Here is a 20,631-nt window from a genome sequence, read left to right as displayed (position 1 = left end):
CGGAACTATTCGGCGCATGCGCCCTGCGTTCCGTCCTCTCTTTGTTCAGGGTTGGGCGCCATTTTGCGCGGCGGCTGAGTGGAGGCGCTGATTGGGTTTCGGGGGCCGGTGGCGGAGCCAATCAGAGCGGGACCCGAACCGGGGGAGCGAGGCACGGTGAGTGCGAGCAGCCAATATGGAGCCCCCGAGCGCCGGCCCTAGCGCCGGGATTGGCGGGGCCGAGTGACCAGTCAGGAGGCCGCTCGCAGGGCCGGCTGGCCGGGCACTGGGGGAGCGGAGGGACGGGGCTCGTGCTGCTGGGCCTGGGACGGGCGCGCCGCGTGCGGAGAGGCCACCGGGGGAGCAGCAGAGGCGGGAGCAGGGCCTGGGGTCGCCGCCCGGGCTGGAGGGGGCGGCCGGGGTCTGCCCTCGGGGGAGAGGGAGGGGCCCGGCTCTGGGCCATTGCCCGGGTGGGGACTCTGCCCCGGGGAGCTCTGTGCAGAGAGAAGGGGCCGCCATGAAGGGAGCCGCCACTGCGCGGGCCCCGCCCTCGGCGAACCGGGGAGGGGGCTCGAGCCCCGCTGGCTTTTCTGGCCCATGGGCCTCGCGGTGTGCGCGGGCCCGGGCCACCCGTCCTCCCCCTTCGCGGAGCGGAGACCAGCTGCGTGTGGCCCCGCGGGGGAGAGCTACTGAGCAGGCTGCAGCCCGCGCCTGGGCGGGGGGAGCGGTCAGCCCCCCCTCCCCCCGTGGGTCCACCCCCCGTGCAGCTGTGGCCAGTATGAGAGGCACGACCCTGTGTGCATCCCGCCTCCCCCAGGGATTAGGACCCTTTATGCACCTCATCCCCGACCCCACAGTACAGAGCAGCCCGGCCCACGGTCCCCGAGGAGAGCTGTGCAGTTAAAAACGCTCTGGTGAGCAGTTAGGAATTTGTCTCTCCCTTCCCCATAGAGGGGCTGCCTGCCATTTCCTTCCCCTCATCAGCACTGAGTGCTCTGTGGGCTAAGAAAATCCTGCTGTCAGCAGCTCACCACAAACGTACATTCTAGACAAATGGCACATAATGCTCAACTGGACTGAAAATCTCTAGATGCATACACGGACTCGCAGGTTCCAGATGAGGTTAATAATGAAAACTGGCCTCCGCGTCTCTATTGCTGCTGAATAACACAATATGACTCTCCTGAGCTGTTATTTTTGGCTGAATTCTTTCTTTGACTTTCACTGATGCACTTTGGGGAGAGTGGATGTGATTAGTCATGTATGTTCTTACTGAAGTACAGGATGAGGTATAACTGCTTTCATTTTTATACTTAAACCATGTTGACGCTAGAAACTTTTGCTGGTATGGTAATGTCGCTTAGGTGTGGTGGGGTTTTTATAAGCAACATTTTTATATGGGCAAATGTCATAGTGTAGATGCGGTTATACTATCAAAAGAACTTTTTGCCAGTATAGCTTATTTCACTCAGAGAACTGGCATATAAACTATACCAGCAAAAGCGTGCTTTTGCCAGCATAAACTGCATCTACACTGGGAGGTTCTGTTGGTATAGTTATACCAACCAACTATTTCTAGTGTAGAAAGTACCTTAGTTTCAAGTTATACAGGATTTGTGACCAGTCAGACCAGCAGTTTGAAGGAGGGGCATGCAGCATAGTACAGAATCATTAATTTTTAAAAATTCTGGTTTGAGAAAATTCTCTCCGTGTCTTCTTATGAGGCAACAAAATGTTAAATGATTGTCTATGGACAAATAAGCTGTATTTAAAAAACAAAAAAAAGTAGTCTTTTCCCCCCTACTGCTTCCCCTCCTCAGTATATCTTCTGTCCTTGCCATCGATGGAGTCATGATCCTGCATGTCTAAAATCTCATTCTCTTCTCTTATTCTGACCCCCCAAAAAGCTGGATTGAGAAGAAATTTCCCAGAACTTCAGGTGTGGAAGAAGGGGCGCCTGGCATTTGGGTCTTAGAGTATTCATGACTAATAGGTCTCTGCTTAAAGGTTGTTGAGTAGAGGAAATCAAGGAACTTTTTGCTAGTATGTGCTTGGCTTACATGCTATATAATAGGCTGGCACCCTGCACTCACTGCTGAAATGCTGCCTTGAAGGATGGAATGTGGGAGCTGTTTCATGTGATACTGCACAAGCATTTAGGACAGAAGTGAAGAATACTGTATGCGGTTGAAACTAGAGGGAGAACTTTTGGTAGGCAGAATGTAACTAACAACTAGAAATTATTTTTATCAGTATTAATGATTATACTCTTGCAAAATGGGATGGGAATTTTTCCTGGCCATGTAATCAGGATTTCAGCATTACATTTTAAGCAGAAGACCGGTCTCCTAAACGGACTTTGAAGTCACAGTGCCACTGGTCATGTTGCCACCACCACTTCTTGCAATGTCCTGGATTTTCCTTAGTTTCCTATCCAAGATACTGATCAAGCCAAACCCTGTTTAGTTCATGAGATCAGAAAAGCACACGGCCTGAGGTGGTCTGACTTGGCACCATAAAAGATATTACCTCACCCACCTTGTCTCTCTAAATGGGCCAAGGACAGATAAAGTTACAGTTGCAGCACAATGTTGTATCTTTCTGTGCTATGACTCACATTTTTGCTCTGATCAGAGCGGGTAGTTGTACTTCTTAATTCCAAACAAAGCTTTTGGCAGAGGGAATAAGCAAATGGTTACCACATTTAGGCCAGGTAGTCTGTCTGCTGCATACTGCGCATTGTTTTTTTGTTGGCCTGATGCATGTTGATTACATTCATTTGACTGAGCTAACAATCTTCGAAGTAATCAATGTATTTTGAAAGATGAGTAAATCAATTAAAAGCCTTTTTGCAATGATCTTTATGATAAATACAAAACAATTCATGCATATTAGGTTGCAAAGATAAACATAAAGGCCAGGAATTACAATGTTTTAAGTCTTCGTTGCAATGTTAACTGACTCACGTTACACAGGTTGTAGCGACATCTGTCCTAGGATATTAGTGAGACAAGGTGGGTGAGTTAAACTTCTGTTTGGTGAAAGCGGTGAGCTTTTGAGCTTAGAGCTCCTTCTTCAGGTCTGGAATCTAACTGAAGGTAGAGCTCTGGGTAGCTCAAAAGCTTGTTTCTCTCGCCAACAGAAGTTGGTCCAATAAAAGATATTACCTCACCCACCTTGTCTCTTACATTACACAGCCAGTTGAAGTCAGTGGGTGTTGTGACTAAATCCTGTGCAGATATCAAATCTAATTCCTTTATTTTTCTTTTTAAAGTTGATGAAAAATTTAGGCTGGCTTTGAACCTGGATAGCAGTGACTTGTTCAATGGTAGAGTAGAACAAATGCTTCATTACAGGTGAAGATCAGAATTCCTCATTTGCTAATCAACTAGGAAAGGAAGAAATGGAGATAAGAATAAAGAGAGCTGTGGAATGAATGGTTTTACTTCAGCCTTTTCTCCCCTGTGCATTGGAGTGAGGGATCAATCTAAACTAACAAGACAGACAAATGGTAGTAGGGGAAACAGGCACGGGAGAGGTGGAATAATTTGCCCAAGATCAGCAGCAGAACTGGGAATAGAACCCTGTTCTGAATCCCAGTCTTCTGCCCAAGCTGTTGGACGATGCTGCCTCTTTTTACACATGAGTGTTAGGAAAATACTTAATTTTCACATTAAAATATGTTGTCTCTTACTACAAATGCAAATGACACAGGGTAGGTCCTTTACTTGAAACAATGGTGTTCTGACTGTTAAGGCGTGTCATCTAAATGTCATTAGATGGCTTGTTTTCCTGCTACTGTAAACTGATCCTGATCTTGAGCCATTGAGGCAGTAATGATGCATTTTTTATTGTCTTGTCAGATATCCAGACTGAGGTGCATTGGGCACAAGATTGGAACTGAGACACTATGGAGCAGTACACAGCAAACAGCAACAGTTCCACAGAACAGATCGTCGTGCAAGCTGGACAGATTCAGCAGCAGGTATGGAAAAATTATCTTAGAGTGAGCTAGAGGTCCCGATATTTGGTCATAAGGCATGTCATGCTCTCTACAGTTCGACCAGGCCATCAAGTTGCTGAGTGAGAGTGACTGGATGCATGGCTGGTTGACTCTCTTATCCCTTGATCAGCAGTTTCATTCTGTCATTGACGTGTGCTTGAATATTAGCATTTCTAATCTATATTAAATAAAATAATAGAAACAACTGATACATACGATGCAAAGTTGAATTAGATTAGGGACTTTACCCTTTAATTCTGACACGAACAAAAATAATAAAAATTTAGTGAAGATCTTAGATGAAACAAAATGTAAATTTGAGCACTTAATGTTCACAAACAGTTGTTTATCTTCAAGGGTTGAAACAGGATGGTCTCAAGCAAATTTTGAGAATTTCTCCAGCTTTCCTTTAACAATCATGTTCATGTGAATCACTTTTTCTGCTCCCACTGAAAGATCCGGGCGAATGCAATAACAAAGTAATTGCAACAAAGGCCTTTTGCTTTGTACTGATCAGTCTGTCATTTGTTGGACTGTTTGTCTGAATCATTCCTCCAAAAACTAACTTCTGGCTTGGGTACAATAATGTTCAGGCATGTAGAATTGCTTTTATGAAAGTGTTAGACATGCTTTTAAAATATTATCTTTACCTAGCCTCATATTGTGATGAATTTTCAAGCTGGTTATGTGGATTAGCTGTGTTCATTAAGCCTTATTTGCTTTTGTTTGGGACAGTGGAAGTGAGCTCTTTAGTTTGTTTCTGCTATGCACATGAGTGAGACAATATGAATCACACTTTCAATTTAAAATACACCTCTGCCTCGATATAACGCTGTTCTCAGGAGCCAAAAAATCTTACTGCGTTATAGGTGAAACTGTGTTATATTGACAGTTTTCAGAGTAGCAGCCGTGTTAGTCTGTATCCGCAAAAAGAACAGGAGTACTTGTGGCACCTTAGAGACTAACATTTATTAGAGCATAAGCTTTCGTGGACTACAGCCCACTTCTTCGGATGCATCAGAAGTGGGCTGTAGTCCACGAAAGCTTATGCTCTAATAAATTTGTTAGTCTCTAAGGTGCCACAAGTCCTCCTGTTCTTTTTGTGTTATATTGAACTTGCTTTGATCCACCGGAGTGCGCAGCCCCCCCTCACTCCCCTCCCGGAGCACTGCTTTCCCGCGTTGTATCTGAATTCATGTTATATCGAGTAGTGTTATATTGAGGTAGAGGCGTAGCACTTTGTTGCTGGTTGTCAAGCAGTGTAAATACCAGACACATCAGGCTGGGCCCTACTTCCACTGTGGAAATTGACTTTGTCTTCAGTGGGAACAGCATGTGGCCCTTACAGAGACCATCACTAAGTTATAAAGAAAATAAATTGTGGATAATTGAGAACCATGAACCTGATGCTGATAGATGACTAAAATCAACACTTTTGATTGGTAGATTGACATTTTGTAATCCTGTAACACTTTAAAGGGACTCTGCAAAAGGCAGTAGGACCAAACCTTGACCTAGTTTTAATTTCTTGAATTGGTTTTCAAAGTTAATGTAGTACTGCATATGTGGTGGTGGTTTTGAAAAGGAATCCTTGAATGCTGTTTTTAACAAAATGTGAATGGTCCAATCTTAGTCTAATTCTCTGGGGATGGATGTCCAAGTCTCACAAACCACTACTGCATTTGGTACTGATTATTTTTGGGAATCTCTCCTAAGAGGTTAGAGAGAGGATGGGTCATTAGAGATTAAACTATTCTCTTCAGATTGCCCCTCAAGCATATGGGCTGGGTATGTAAAACTTACTTTGCTGCTGTCCATGCTATACCTTTTCTGTTGGATAAAGGACTTTGGAGCCATTTATTTGGGAGTCGGGGTCTGACCGAGCAACCGCACCTCTGTAATAACAAGTATGTGCAATTAAAGAGAAAACACTTAAATAAACATGGGATCATTTAAAAAACAATAGGAACTTCAAATTCTGAAAAATACCTTGACAGTGTTGTCTGCGTTATGTTTTGTTTGTTGCTGACTCCTGTCAGTGAGCCTACATCGGGTTTGCTGGTATTCCTTTCCTAAGATTATGTGAGCATGTTCAGCATTCCTGTGTTCCAAGAACAAGTGATAAGAGAACTTTAAGTTCTCTCTGTCACATCAGTAAGGTTCTCTCTTGCCTTGAGCTCTACATTTCCTTGTTGTTAAGTTTCAAGCTATTCCTGTTCCTGTTCCCAGCAGCAGGGTGGTGTCACTGCTGTCCAGTTGCAGACAGAGGCCCAGGTGGCAACCGCCTCAGGCCAGCAAGTCCAGACCCTCCAGGTAGTGGTGATCTCTCTAATTGTGTCTATGTGAGCACTGCATGAACTTCCCCATCGTCTCATCTCTAATGCTGTGTTTCTACCAGGGTTTGAAATAGGGACAGGATTAGTAGCAGTTTCATTGGTCTGTAGCAGCTGGGACATGTTAATTGCAGTTTCATTCAATAAAACGAATGAAGCGGTTAGAGCTGTTTGTTGGATCTAAAATGCATGCAGCCAAACCCTGATCCACTCATGAAAACTCTCTGCTGGTGTGATTATGAAGATGAATTTTGGTGGAAATAGGAATGAAGCAGGAGAAAATTACAACTTGCAGGCAAGAGATCAAACAAACCCCAGGACCTAGCTCAGAGATTCAGACCTCTCAGATCCAGTGCTGAGTGGGACTTTTTGTGTGTTTTCTCTGTGGAAAGAAGCCAAAGTGGGGTTGAGGAGAGAATTTTTTTTCTGACTAGAAACAAAAACTGAGGATTTTCTCGCCTACTATAGGATTGAGATAATTACTGACCACATATTTCTACTGTGACAACACAAGCAGATCCATAAATTGCATCTTAATTACTACCAAAACTCACTACCAGTTGGGAAGGGATGCAGGTTATTTCAAACCCTGATTTCTGTTCATGTGCAATGTTCCACATCTTAAAAGCTTCATTTCATTGGTTTGTCTGGCAGCTCTTTAAAGGGATGGAAAACCCCCTTCATGGTAGATATTACAAGATTGATACAGCTTTTTCTACCCATGTCTGGGGTCTTTGTGGGGGTGGGGGGCCTTCCTCTGTTCTTTGGAGAGAAAAACAGTTCTAGATGGTCAGAATGGTCCTGCAAATAATGAAGTATGTGCAGTGGTTTCCTGATGTGAGCTAAAATGTGAAAGAGGGTGAGCTGGTAGAATTGGAGGCAATTGCTTGGAGCTCGATTGTATCACAGTCCTATTGCTGAAAAGTTTGCTTTTCATCTCTCCTTTCTTGCTTGCGTTTTAAAAATACATTAACAAAAATCCTGGATTTATATTATCATTTTATTTCAATTTAAGCATATCATGCTAATTACTTTTTGCTGCTTTGTAGCTGATGTATGCATGCTTGCATCTTTTTCACTATATTGTAATGCATACTGTTCACTTCTCATTAATGAAAGTGGTTTTTATATGGCGGGAAGAGTGGGTGGAAGGTAGGACTATCAGATGACTTAATGAAGCCAGGAAATCCTATCTGGGAGCTTGACAGCTGATACATAGGGTTGCTGATGTGTGTGTCATTGTATAAGCCACTAATGCATTTCAACATATAGAAATCGGAGCTTTTTCCTTTAAGGGACCTTATTATTTTAGATAATTTCATAAATTCTGAAAGTTTTTTACTGATGATAATTCAGTCACGGATTGTTTCTCCTGCACTGTAATTAGTTGAAAGGTAGGGGAAGAAGTGTCAAAAATGAGAGATCTGGAGATGGAAGTCAGAGGTGATGGTCATTTGCCTTTGAAAGTCCTTGAAGTTTCCATGATAACTGAAATTGGAGTTCAGTGATTGCCCTATTATGCTCTTTCTTCACTTCTATGAAATGTGTTAAGTGCAGTGAAGAAATAATCCTGTTGTCAATTGCCTCCCACTCCAAGTTTAAGACCTAAAGATGTGGCTTTTATTGAGCTCTTCGACTGGCATATTATTTTGGTGCAGATGGCTCTCTTCCTTGCTAGATAAGCATAACTGAATGGAGTTTTCTGTTGCCTTCCTTTCTCCCCCAGGCCTCTTCCCAAAGAATATTTGTAAGGGCTCTCTTGTCTGATCTAGAAACCTTCACCATTCCAAGACTTGTTGGTGCACTTCATCCACTCCTCCTTTCTGAGCCATACTTTGTGCTGTTACAAGCACAACTTCCCTTTATGATCACAAGAAGATGCTCCAAGAACAATTCATGCCATAGCCATCTGGAAATTAAGATGCTATGAGAACATAATTTCTTGAACCCCACCTGCCAAGGTAGCTTTATATTGGAGCCTTTACTCATCTGCATTGGACTTCTTAATGAAATACAAAGACTTGTTGTGGATTGTGAGCTCTTTTTTGAAAGGTTCCAGTTCTCAGGCTGTATATAGAGGTAATCCCTGTCTACGTTAGTGTATGGACAATTTAGCCATATGTACTATGTAAATATTGTACATGCTTTATTGTATCTGGACTTTGTGGTTTTGATTAGGCAGTAGCAGAAAAGGACAACTTACTAAATTCAGCCACACAAAATGGAGACATTTTTAGACATCTTGTTTGTTGGAAGTTGTGCATAAAAACAATTTAGAGACTATTTAGTTTTCATGGCCCTTCCACTGAAATAAACATTTAGCCCTTAATATTTATCAATTTCACTTGAGATTTTTTATCATCTGACTTTGTTTCATTGTTCTGTTTGTTGTTTCTTCTGTTCTCTAGGTCCAGGGTCAGCCATTAATGGTACAAGTAAGTGGAGGTCAGCTGATCACATCAACCGGCCAGCCAATCATGGTGCAAGCTGTGCCTGGGGGTCAGGGTCAGACCATCATGCAAGTCCCAGTTTCTGGATCGCAAGGATTGCAGCAGGTCAGTATACTCTGATTTCATTAATCATAATGGTCCAGGAATGAACTATGACTGTCCTAGGGAAGATCATAAGCTAGTGTAAATTGTCATTGCTTCTTTGAAGTCAAGGGAGCCATGACAATTTATACCAGCTGAGGATCTGCCCCAGTGAGCATTGTATGAACTACCGTGACAGTTCTTGAGGTGCCCAGGACTGAGTGTCACCTTGTTATCTCTCCCTCCCTCCAGCGAGAGGAAGAATTGAATGTGCTTAACCTGTGCCAGCTACCTGAGGCCTCCAGTTTGTTAGCCTCTAAATATTTTCCTCAGGGCTAGGCCAGCCCTTACTTTGCCTTGCAGGTTAACCATAGGTGCACCCCAATCTCTGAGCCACTTTGAAGTGTTCCCCCTATAGTGTGCAGCCCCTTATCCACTGAAACCTGATAGTCGTGCCAGGTAAGCTGTCCCCCGAAGGCAGTTGTGTACGGCTTGAATGATTCGACCCAGTGTCAGCTCTTTGTATAATACTACAGCATGGAGTTGCATTGTCATCACTATAAATGCATGAATTTATTGTCAAGGATTGAATTTTAAGAGATAGTGAGTAAACATCATGGAAACAGGTTATGTATAAAACCAAGTCATCACTCACTTACTAGAGATTAAACTTAATTTAGCAAGCTAAGGTTCTGTCTAAGGAAGTTTCTCACCCCAAATGTCTTCTGCAGCATTTCAGCCAAGCCTGGTTGAGATCCCATTTTCATGAATGTAGATGCACTGTCTGTTTACTTCCTCAGGTGCCAGATAAAGTCTTTTTGCCTTCCTTTGTATGCTCCAAAGTTCATTGTCTGCTCCCAGAGACAGGACAGCCCCCTGTGGTTCTGTCTCCAGTGTCTTGTGTCCCTGTTAACGTCCCATTCCCCTGTTGACTTCGTATATAAAAGGCATTTCCATTGTGTTGGCTTCCAATGGTTAATTTATATTTGACAGAGAGATATACTCTTACCTTCTGTCTTGAAGAAACCTATTTTTCTCTTTGATCAATGACAGACTTCAAAATATATTTTCAATGTGTATACACAACTCCTTAAATATCATTCGTAACTCCTTAAATATCATTCGTACTTATGTCATGCAATGATTATGAGGATGAGTATGACATAAACTTTTTATTTGAGACCTCACATGCCATTCTTTATGGATACATACTGTGAAAGCAGGGGCTAGGTATAGTGCATTTGTCAGGCGTTGCTGTTACATGATAGTGAACTCTTTGCCAACTGTAGCCCATGAGCCTCTGTGTCACAACCAAATATTTAAAGTGAAGCTTCTTCTGTATTTCAAAGTATATTTCCAATGGATGCTGCAAATATACTCCGCACAATCCCCTGAAATGCAGCCAGAGCTTTTTCTGGTTCTTGGCAGCTGTAACACACAGCAGTTCCATGCCTACTCATGTTCTTGTCCCATAAAAATATAGAATTCCTTGAAAATGCTTCAGGGCTAACATGAAGTTCACTTATTCCAATGTATGAAGGCTGGAGAAGAATTTAAAACCCCTGGCTTCAAAGAGCGTAAAAGTGCTGGATGGGATAGGATTATTTTTCAGTAATACACATTGGATAGAACTGTCTATTTAAAAGATAGTATTTGGTTTTAGGCAAGGCCTTGATAAGTGTTCCTCAAGAACAAAGGGTGGAAATTTAAGCAACTTAGAGCATGGGGATTGTGTCTGGTGTCACAGAACTTTTGTCTGTGCTGTGCCACTAACTTGCTGTGTTGATGGGCTTTTTTAGTGACTTGTGAAATACTTCAGTATACTTGGCTGAAAGGCACTATATATTAGGAAAACACTATTATCATTCCTCAGTGTAACATACTCTATACAGCCTGTATATTAGAAGAAAGTGTGTAATTGGAATTTTCAGCAATGGGGGCTGACAGTATTCCAGTTTATCCTGAGAGGTGCACCAAGCGGGGTTGGAAAGTATCTCTTCTCTGCAAGGTTAGTCTTAGGCTTTTGTAAATACCAGGCTACTTTTTATGTGCTTGATAATTAGCACTTGTGATACTTTACAGCTATCTTAATTAACCCTTAAAGTCCCATTCCTCCTGTGATTTAGGTAAGTATTATCCCTGGTCTCATGCTCAAGGCTAGTGTATTTCTCTCTCTGATCATGCTGTATTTGGTAAACAGTGGAAAACTGATGGGGCATGATGACATGAGCATGTATATTTGCTCCTTTCTGCTTAGTCTTATCCTCCCTTGCATTGGTGATTACTATGTCACGGGGCAGGAATAAATTAAAACAAACTGTCTCCATTAAAAGAGGGAAGTTAGTGGGGGTTTTCCTAATGGCCGCAGTAGATGACTGTTGGAAGATGCTTTGATAATGCTGAGACCAAAGGGAAAAATCGAACAGGTTTAGTTAATGTTCCTTTCTGACTCTTTCTTCCACAGATTCAGTTGGTCCAGCCAGGCCAGATTCAGATTCAAGGTGGGCAGGCTGTGCAGGTACAGGGTCAACAGGGCCAGACCCAGCAGATCATTATTCAGCAGCCACAGACTGCAGTTACCGCTGGCCAGACACAGGTAACTGCACCAGCATGAAAGGGATTGTAATGGGCTTACAATAAGGGAGAAGATGTTAGAAAGTTAGTATCCAGAACCATCTGATATTGAAATAAATAGATTTGTAACACATCAGCTTTTATGCTATTTTCTTTTTTGCAAATCGCTTTGCTGGGACAGAATAACTGTATTTGTCACTGTTTTACCAACTGGTTCTTATCTGTACATTATTGATTTGGGATTCCCTGAATGGGAATGTTTAAAATGAAAAATACTGTTGAATTTAACATTCCCCACCCCCCCAAAATTGTAAACAGTTATAGTTACATTTGACTTTTGTGAAATCTTTTTTATTTAGGAAAAATTTGTTTTGTTACTGTTACTTGAGTATCTGTTTAACATGTCGATCATGAAATATGAGACCTAGATCTTAAAAAAAAAAAAAAAAAAAAAAAAAAAAATCCCAGTATATTAAACATATTTGTGTATGTAGAACTGCCCTTTTTAAACTCTGAGATGTCTCCCATGAAGAACTTCTGTAAAACTTGTAGTTGCTACTAATATTACGCAATAATATTACAAGAAGTTCTTGATGCATCTCAGATTTGGTCGGTTAATTTAGTTCCCCAGTTCTCTTGTTCCTTACAACAAGTTTAAGTAAAAGTTTTGTATATATTTTAAGTATCTTTTAATCTCCAGTTGAAATTGGCGTGTAAATACACAATTCTATTCTGAGTATGGAGACTCCTGTCCTCGGGTTCAATATGGACATTAATAGGGATGGAAATCTTTAACTTCTCAGCAGTTTGTAATTTGTGATGTTCTTTGTTCCATTTAGACCCAGCAGCAGATAGCAGTTCAAGGGCAGCAGGTGGCACAGACAGCAGAAGGCCAGACCATTGTCTATCAGCCTGTTAATGCTGATGGAACCATTCTTCAACAAGGTGTGAACTTTGGCATATAAAGGACAGCACATTCTCTTAAGTTATAGTTGAAAGTTTCCAGAGAGACGCCTACCATTTCATTTCTTCTTGGCTCCTTAGTGTCGAGGAACACCATGACGATTGGAAGAGCAAAAGTTTTTGTTCCTCTTCCTTCTGTCTGTCTTTAGAGTTGGAATTGTAGGTTTTTACTACTCTTGACATCCATAAGATTTTTTTCTGATATGCCTTATATTGTTAGTAACAGAATGTGCTGTAACAGCTGTACAGATACAAAGAGTTTGAAATGTACAAATAAGTGCAGGAGATTTTTTTCACATTGATAATATAGAGTCACATTTGTAGAACTAACTTTTTAAATAGCTACAGCAGTCTTTTTCCCAGACCACAGTGAAGCAGATAAATTAATCCCCTGCCCCCCTTTTGCAGGGCTGGTTACTAGGAATCTGCAAATATAACTGTGCCTGCAAATAGGACAAGAGCTCTTTGGTGTGGAAAGTGCAAATGGGATTACGGAATAAGAATCAGTTCTTCACTTTCAGGTTTAATGTTTAAATAAAATATGAGCTTTGGGTTCCTGACAAATTGTCAATGGAGAGTGCAAGCATTTACATTTCATTTTTGAGGTTTTTGGAGAAATGGCTTCACATTTGGGCTGTGATTCCCATGTCTATGACAAATGAACACTTTGAAAAGTTGAGTGCATTTGTGTATTAAGGACAGATGATGGGATTTGGTTAATGGTTGCTTGTAACATTTTTTTTGCCATCCTCTTGTACGTTATCCAAGAGTGAGTGAATGAAAATAGAAGTGGGACTAATGGTGTTCCCTTCGTTCTTTCTGTGTGCGTGTTTTTGTTTTTTGTTTTGTGTTTTATTTTCTTAAAGTTACAGTCCCTGTTACAGGCATGATCACCATCCCAGCAGCCAGTTTGGCAGGAGCACAAATTGTCCAGGCAGGAGCCAACACCAATACAACTAGCAGTGGGCAAGGGACTGTAACTGTGACGCTACCAGTTGCTGGAAATGTGGTCAATTCAGGTGGAATGGTTATGGTACGTATGGAATTTCCAAGTTCTTTTTCACTTTTTGTCATTTTACAAGTTAAATTTTAAGTTTACTATCTTCAAACTGTGGTTTGAGATTCATATTAGTTTCACCTAATATGCTCAGTCTTCTCAGAAATTAGTTGTAATTAGGACTTCCTATTGGTTTAATATGGATTTAAAATTGGAGTAAATAATTGTACTGTTGAATTTGTGTGGCAAATTATTAGATAGATCATGCTTCCTCTTCTGATAACTCTCTTTAAAAAACTGGAATAAATAAATTGTAATGTTTAATCCAGGAGTAGTCCTAGTCATTTTGCTGGCCACGGCAGAAAACATTTTCATTGCCCCCACCTGCCTGAGTGGCTGAACAAGAAAATACAAACCCCAAAGCCAACCCCAAGAAACCTGCCAGCCAGCCAATCAGAAGATAGCACGCATGCACGCGTGCACACACACAGAAGAGGTATGGGGTCCCCTGGAAGTTGGCCACCTTACTCATCTGGCTGTAGAACCAGCCCTGGTTTAATCTCTGGGGAGTTATTACATAGGTCATGCTTCCTCTCCCCCATAATTTTATCATCAAATTCAAAGAAGTTCAAAATTTTAATTTAAAGGAACTTTTATTAGAGATACTTATAAATTTGAAGAGTTCAAGCAAAAACTTGCTATTCTTCAGTATCCCGCAGATGTTTTTTTCTAGTAAATAAGGGCTTTGTTCTGCTCATGTTCATACTACATTTGTGCTGAGATTCCCTCTTGGCTTGTGTTTTACTGTTCAGCTCCATTAGATGGCAGCAGACATTTTATGAATAACACTTGTTTAATAAATATACAGAAATTGTTAGACAAGTAGAACATGCACTAATAAAATACCAATAGAAGAGATGAGTATATACTACATTACATTGTACAGGAAAATGAATTGCTTGGAGCGCTAGGTATTGTGCAGCTTTTTTTTTTTTTTTTTTTTTTTTTAATCGGGTTATTTAGGAATTTTAACAGGTTTTCATATCCTTGTCATGTAAATGTCCGATACAAAACAATCAGTACAAAAGTGAAAATTTGTTTAGAGAAACTTCACACAGTAATAGAATTTATTTACATTTAGCTTTTTATACAAACAAAATATCAAAAACATTGGCAATATGTAACTGACAGTTTGTTGAATTGTGTGCAGTTGACTTTGATACTCCATCACTTTGAAGTAGACACAGTTGTTCAGACAATACATCTTTTCAGTTACTTCCGCATTAATATTTTTGGACTGATGGTATCTCCTTTTGTGTATGTAGCATCTGCTGTGAACCATATGCGTCTGTGTGTGTGCTTCTTTACACAGATGGTACCAGGGGCTGGATCAGTACCAGCTATTCAGAGGATTCCATTGCCAGGGGCAGAGATGCTTGAAGAGGAGCCCCTCTATGTAAATGCCAAGCAGTACCACCGAATCCTGAAGAGGAGGCAGGCACGAGCCAAGCTGGAAGCTGAGGGGAAAATCCCCAAAGAGAGGAGGGTGAGTATATAACCCAAGGTTACTTTTTAGGCATCGTGTGGAGGAATGACATTGCATTATAATGATATAGAAGACATTTTGGGTGACATGGAGACACTTGGAATTGATTCTAATAGACTTCTTCCTGCCTTGTGCAACATACATATGTCTGTCTCACTGATGGATATTGCTCATCACATTTTGTCTTTTGACAGATATCAGAGCCGTTTTTGAGACCATGTGTTGAAATCCTACTTACTTCCTTGGCTCTTAATTGATGAAAGTATATGTGGTTGTATTGTAACTGGCGAGTACACTGACTTTCCTCAAAGGCATTCTTTGTCTTTCATTAGAAGGAATTGGTTCTGAGTGCTCAGTTAGCTGCAGTAATAATACTGAGCTAGAAAGTATTGAATGACTCGTGACCATTCTTTTTCTTATTGTTGCAGAAATACTTGCATGAGTCTAGACATCGTCATGCCATGGCTAGGAAACGGGGAGAAGGTGGGCGTTTTTTCTCACCGAAGGAAAAGGATATGCAGGTGAGCAAAACCTTTGCTTCCGGCTATGTTCTTTGTATGGCTGAATTTGCACACGCCTTCCGAGTAGCCCTCAGAAAAACACTTTTAAGGGCTCTAATTTTTCTGCAGCTTTCCTGACCTTGTTGGGCTAAGCCCCTGGTCTTTGTCCTCTTTCCCCAATCAAGTAGCTAGGCCATAGTAATCTTAATATAAACCTGTATTCAACTTTGTTTTATAAATGGAGAGAAATGTAATTGCTCTATTTGTTTGCCTGTACAGAAAGGTGCAGTCAGCTGCTCGTCTTTGTTTACTGCCTCAAGATGGTAGTGAAAGATGGATGAAAGTCAATGAGCATGCAGTTTGAAATTCAGAAGTGGGCATCCTTGGATCTTTTTATTTTTAAAAGTAGCTTTAATATTTCACACTGTTTTAAATGAAGTGAAAGGAGCCAGGAGAGGCTTTCAGAGAATATAATGGGATAGAAAACACCATTGCCTTTTACAGAATTGAGATAGCAGTGTATCTTTAACCTAAGAGATCCATTCTCTTTAGAGATACGATACTTCTTTCTTTAGTCCATACCAACTCCTCCCAAGTAAATATTCCCAACTATGTCTAGTATATGATTGGCTTGAGTTGTGAGCTGTTGTCAAAGAACAGAGCTGGTTTGCTTGAAATTCATCTAATTTAGTGATGTAGTCTGGAATATACTGTTTAAAACTCATAATTCGCTATGATGTGTGATACAGCATTCTTGTCTTCTGTAAATTTGTACCTCTTCTATCCTAGTGTCCCTTGCAAATGTGGGGGAAATGTTTGTAGTAGAGAGAGGATAAATTTTCTGGGGATGGAATGAGTAATGCTGTCAACATTTTAAACTTAAAGGGATGTAGCTGTTACTCCTTAAGGGAGAGGAGAGACATGATGTAAACTGTTATTCCTTAAGGAAGGAGAGCCTTAAATTATCTCTTTACTCCCAGGAACTAAAACTTCACTCGTTCCTCTGAATTAGAATCCCACATTCTAACTCCGTGGATTTCAACCTGTGGTCTGTGGACCCCTGGGAGTCTTCAGACTAAGATTTCCAAAGGGTTCTGCACCTCCATTTGACATTTTTTAGGGGTCCACAAATGGAAAAAGTTTGAAAATCACAGTTCTAACTGCATGCTGCATTTGTGTTCACCAGCTTTCTAAAGCAGTTTGAAGGTACAGCATCACTTGGCTTTGAATATTGAAGATATTGGCAGCTCTCACACCTGTCTAACTATGGCAATAAAAGGTTGTTTGGCAAAGCTACTTTTGTCTTCTAAGGTTACTTATCTTTTCCCAATCATGTAGTCTTGCATTTACTACCGGAGGTGTGCTGTTTGATTGGAAGAGTCTTGCAGAGTTAGTTTCTTAACCTGCAGGTTTCATGTACCAGCACCTCAGCTGGTGTAAACTGGGATAGCTCCATTGAAGTCAGTGAAACGACACTGGTTTATGCTAAGCTGAGTTTCTGGCTCAATAACTCTTTTTGTATATAATTTTTTTTCTTTTGGACAAAGGGAGATATTTGCCGTCAAGGATTGGCTGCTGTAGTAGAAGTACTTTGCTGTAAGGAAAATACTTCAGGGTCACAGTATTGTTTGTCTTTTGTATCTACAGGATCCAACTCAGGCAAATGAAGACGCAATGACACAGATGATCAGAGTATCCTAACCACTGTCTGAAGGAAAAAGTAACTGAACAAATTTCCTGTCCCTCTTCAAGCGTGTCCTATCTTACCAATGTATCAAGCAAACCTTCCAATGGGACAATGGACAATCACCATATCTTAGCCTACCCTTTTCTATACAACAAAAACCACCTTTCCAGTAAGTGGTTTGTTTGAGATTTTAACTGCAATGGACTCAGCAAATAGAAATTGTAAGGACCTTCTTGGTATACCCGTGTAATTCAATGCAGGGGTTTGAAAGTCTGACAACTCATGCCTTTTACATTTCTTGAATTAAGGTTGGCCAACTGACACAGTGATTAGCAATAACTCTGGCATGCTGAAGCAGGGCTAACAGACCATAGAGAGCCATGGCCCTTCTGCGGAGGAGTAATCCAGTTTGTAGCAACCAGAGCTAACATGACTACACCACAGTGCTTTGTTTTCCCAGTGGAGTTTTGTTGTTTATAGCCAGTCCTCACAGCTTTGGACTTCATTTATTGACAGCTGAACTGTTCATTTGTAGTTGCATTTGCCCTTCTGGAACTGTGTAAGAGAACAGAAAGAGGTTCTCTAAGCTCCATCCTGTAAAAGTAAACAGCAAGCTCTTTCTGGGAAAAGTTCAACCATCTTGTCAAGTTGTTGTGAATATTGCAAGACCTTTACAAGAATTGAAATATTGTATATCTGTTCCAAGGAGTAAGATGGGAGTGGCTCATTGACATAGAGCTAAGTAGGGAAAACAAACTTGGCGCTGGTGGCATGTTGCTAGCAATGGATGCGTTGAAAGGTGAAATCCAGCTTCTGGGATAAAAATGATAAAAAAAAGTTTGAGATTCTCTTCTAAAAGAAGTTCAGTGTCTATTTTTACTCTGCCAGTGCAGAACTTGGTTGCTCCAAAAGAGATGAAATCTGGAACCTCAGAATGGAGGGATTGACTATCTCCCAGTGTGGCTGTCTGAGTGTGTTTTAAATTGCAGATGGTTCTGTACAGAGCTTTGACCTTATTCAGGGTGAAGGATGGCTGCATCACAACTGGAGCAGAGGCCAGCTCAATTTGGTGCATCCTGGTCTAGCTCAAAGACTATGTAGTGAGGGCAAACATTGATAATCCCTTCAAGCTTTTTATGAAATGTCCTCTTGTATAAACATGGCACTTAGAGAATGAAGGAGGAATGTTTGCTTTTTTTTTTTTTTTTTTTTAGTTGGCTCCCTTTTTTGTGACTTCTTTCTGTGGGCATCTGTTGAATACCTTGTGATTAGTCAATTTCGGATTTTGAACTTGGTCCATCATCCCGGCTTTGAAATTTGGCAATGGGATCTGAGGTTTCTATAGCCTTCTAGCAAGTCATATTTAGTTACCTATTTCCACCCTTACCTCATCCACACTTAAGCTGATCCCCTTTACACATCTAAGGTGCTGCTGCTGTTTCCAACTTTTGCGTGCTCTGTGTTTTAAATCTTAAGACTCTATTGGGTCACCAGAATTAAGTGTGATGGGTGAGCCTGAATGATGAAAGCAGTGGAGAGGAGAGTCTTCATGGGTGAAGTAGTGAAGAAGGTGATTTGGAAAGACTAGTTAAATTTTAGAGGGGTCTGTCTTAAGGTAGCACAGCAAACACAGTTGTTTGGAGAATATGCCCTACACCATCTCCTCAAATCATGAACAGGAGGAACACTCAAAGTAACAATTTAGTTGTGTAAACTGGAGGAAGAAAATTGGGTGGCAAACAGAGGTGAGGGAGGGGTGAACAATGCCACCAGAAGGCCCCTTTCCTTTGGATAAAAAGATACTAAACCTAAAGTAGTAAAAACATGTGAGAGAGGATCAAAGAGAGAAACAGAAAAGGTGAAAATGATTTATTTCAATTTGACAGCAGTCAGCCTGGAGTGATGCCAAGAGAACTGGACTTCTTGGCCCAGCCACCTAGGAAGGTTCCCAAATTTCAGCCAATGAAAATACAGGAAGGGAATTGCTACTTTGGGATTTGTCCTTTGGCATGTAGACTATATTCTGTAATTAAAGATGATTATCTTTCCTGCCTAGTTCAATGTCTCCCCCTTCCCTCCCCCCCCCCCCCCCCATGGTTGACATGATCTAAAATTTGCAAGGAGCTGTGTTCTAGTTTGTTGGTGACATTCACAGTTAAGGGGTGACATGGAACCCTAGTTTCAATTCATGACTTGCAAATAAAGGAATACATTATTTTTGTATTTTGTCTTAGGTTGTATTTGTTACCTATAATTTTGCATTTTAATTTTTTTATTATTATTCAAAAAGCATTAGTTTACCCCTTACATCGTTGGCATCTCTAGTTGGTTGCTCAGTCTTAAAATATTTTGGGCAATTAGAGTATGGTGCTTTTTTCTTCACATGAAACCCTTGCTTAACATTTTTTGTCGTGTCCCCTATTTCAGGAAATATCAAACTCTTTCCTAGTGAAGGAACAGTAAATATTTTGCTTTGTTTGAATGAACACATTATTGTAAATACTTTTTAAGAGCATTTGTACATTTTGTCAATCTGGGTTACCAATGCACGCTGGGGGGTGGGAAGAGTAGTGCCATTCTGGATTAAGGGAGCCTCTCAGTCTTTCTACTTTCATTTTACAACCAATTTCTATCCCAGAGAATCTTCTCTGAAAGTTGGGAAGTTAGGGGAATGGAGGTTGTTGGTCTGACATCTTGTATCTGAGTAATTGGCCCCAGTGTTTGTTTTCTTTAAGAACTTATACAACTCTTCACAAAACATCTAGAACTTCTTCCAGATAGCCCCTCCCCCAAATAAATTCTCTGAGCCATAGTTGTAGAAGGTGTATAAAGACCTATGCATTTGTGCTACATAGAGAGTTCTTGTAGGTAAATTTTATACAGTGGTGTGAAAGCCTGGGTGTTAGTGTCATACCTTTTCTTTGTTTTGGTTTTCCTGTATTCAGTGACACACTTCTGAAGGCCTTTATTTGCTCAGTGAGATTGAAGATCTCAGCACCATGTTACAAAAAGATTCAAAGCTCTTTTTACAAATAATTTATAAAACTGGAGATGCTGTGAGATAAGTGGATGTGAGAACTCTAGCTTGCGTATTGGCTAGATTTGGACATAAATTCCAGATTGGGAGCACAGTACAGTAGGACAGATCAGGATAAAAGAAATAATGATGGGTATGAGGAGAACTTGATGCTTGGTCATTTGACCCCTAAAGCACTGGAGCATTGAACCTATCAAAACCAGTTTTATACAAGTGTAGAATGGGGTGTGGGAAATGATCCCTAAGTGATGCTAAATAGTTTTTCAAAGGCTTTTGCATGTTAAAAAGTCAATTTCTTACTTTGTGAATGGGGGGGCGGGGTATTGAGATTTGTGTAACGTAAGGCAACGTTTGTAAATAGTTCAAAAGTTTATAATTTTTTTTATATGATGCATTTTTTTCAAGTGTATTTTGTCTTTAATAGATGCAATTGTAAGTACTGTGTACACTATCCAGCAAATAAAAAATTTATAAACTCTGA

The 20,631-nt window shown here is 40.9% G+C and overlaps 1 protein-coding gene across 20 annotated transcripts; it reads left to right on the top strand.

Annotated features, from left to right (window-relative positions):
- The first annotated feature begins 5 nt into the window (after positions 1 to 5).
- Positions 6 to 20,631, top strand: NFYA (nuclear transcription factor Y subunit alpha). 20 transcript variants are annotated; one of them, XM_042849083.2, is made up of 10 exons: positions 6 to 156; positions 3,843 to 3,964; positions 6,215 to 6,295; positions 8,724 to 8,870; positions 11,311 to 11,442; positions 12,260 to 12,365; positions 13,250 to 13,416; positions 14,753 to 14,926; positions 15,355 to 15,447; positions 17,074 to 20,631. In XM_042849083.2, exons 2-10 carry the CDS (start codon positions 3,890 to 3,892, stop codon positions 17,125 to 17,127), a joined length of 1,029 nt encoding a protein of 342 aa, XP_042705017.1. In that variant the 5' UTR covers positions 6 to 156; positions 3,843 to 3,889; the 3' UTR covers positions 17,128 to 20,631. The 20 variants fall into 20 exon arrangements, with proteins under 20 accessions (XP_042705017.1, XP_008171998.1, XP_008171997.1 ...); XM_008173776.4 differs by having other exon boundaries at positions 6,215 to 6,298; XM_008173775.4 differs by having other exon boundaries at positions 6,212 to 6,295.

Source organism: Chrysemys picta, chromosome 4 (assembly GCF_011386835.1).
Source record: "Chrysemys picta bellii isolate R12L10 chromosome 4, ASM1138683v2, whole genome shotgun sequence".
In the NCBI taxonomy this organism is placed as follows: domain Eukaryota; kingdom Metazoa; phylum Chordata; order Testudines; family Emydidae; genus Chrysemys; species Chrysemys picta.
This window is presented reverse-complemented; position numbering and strand designations above follow the sequence as displayed.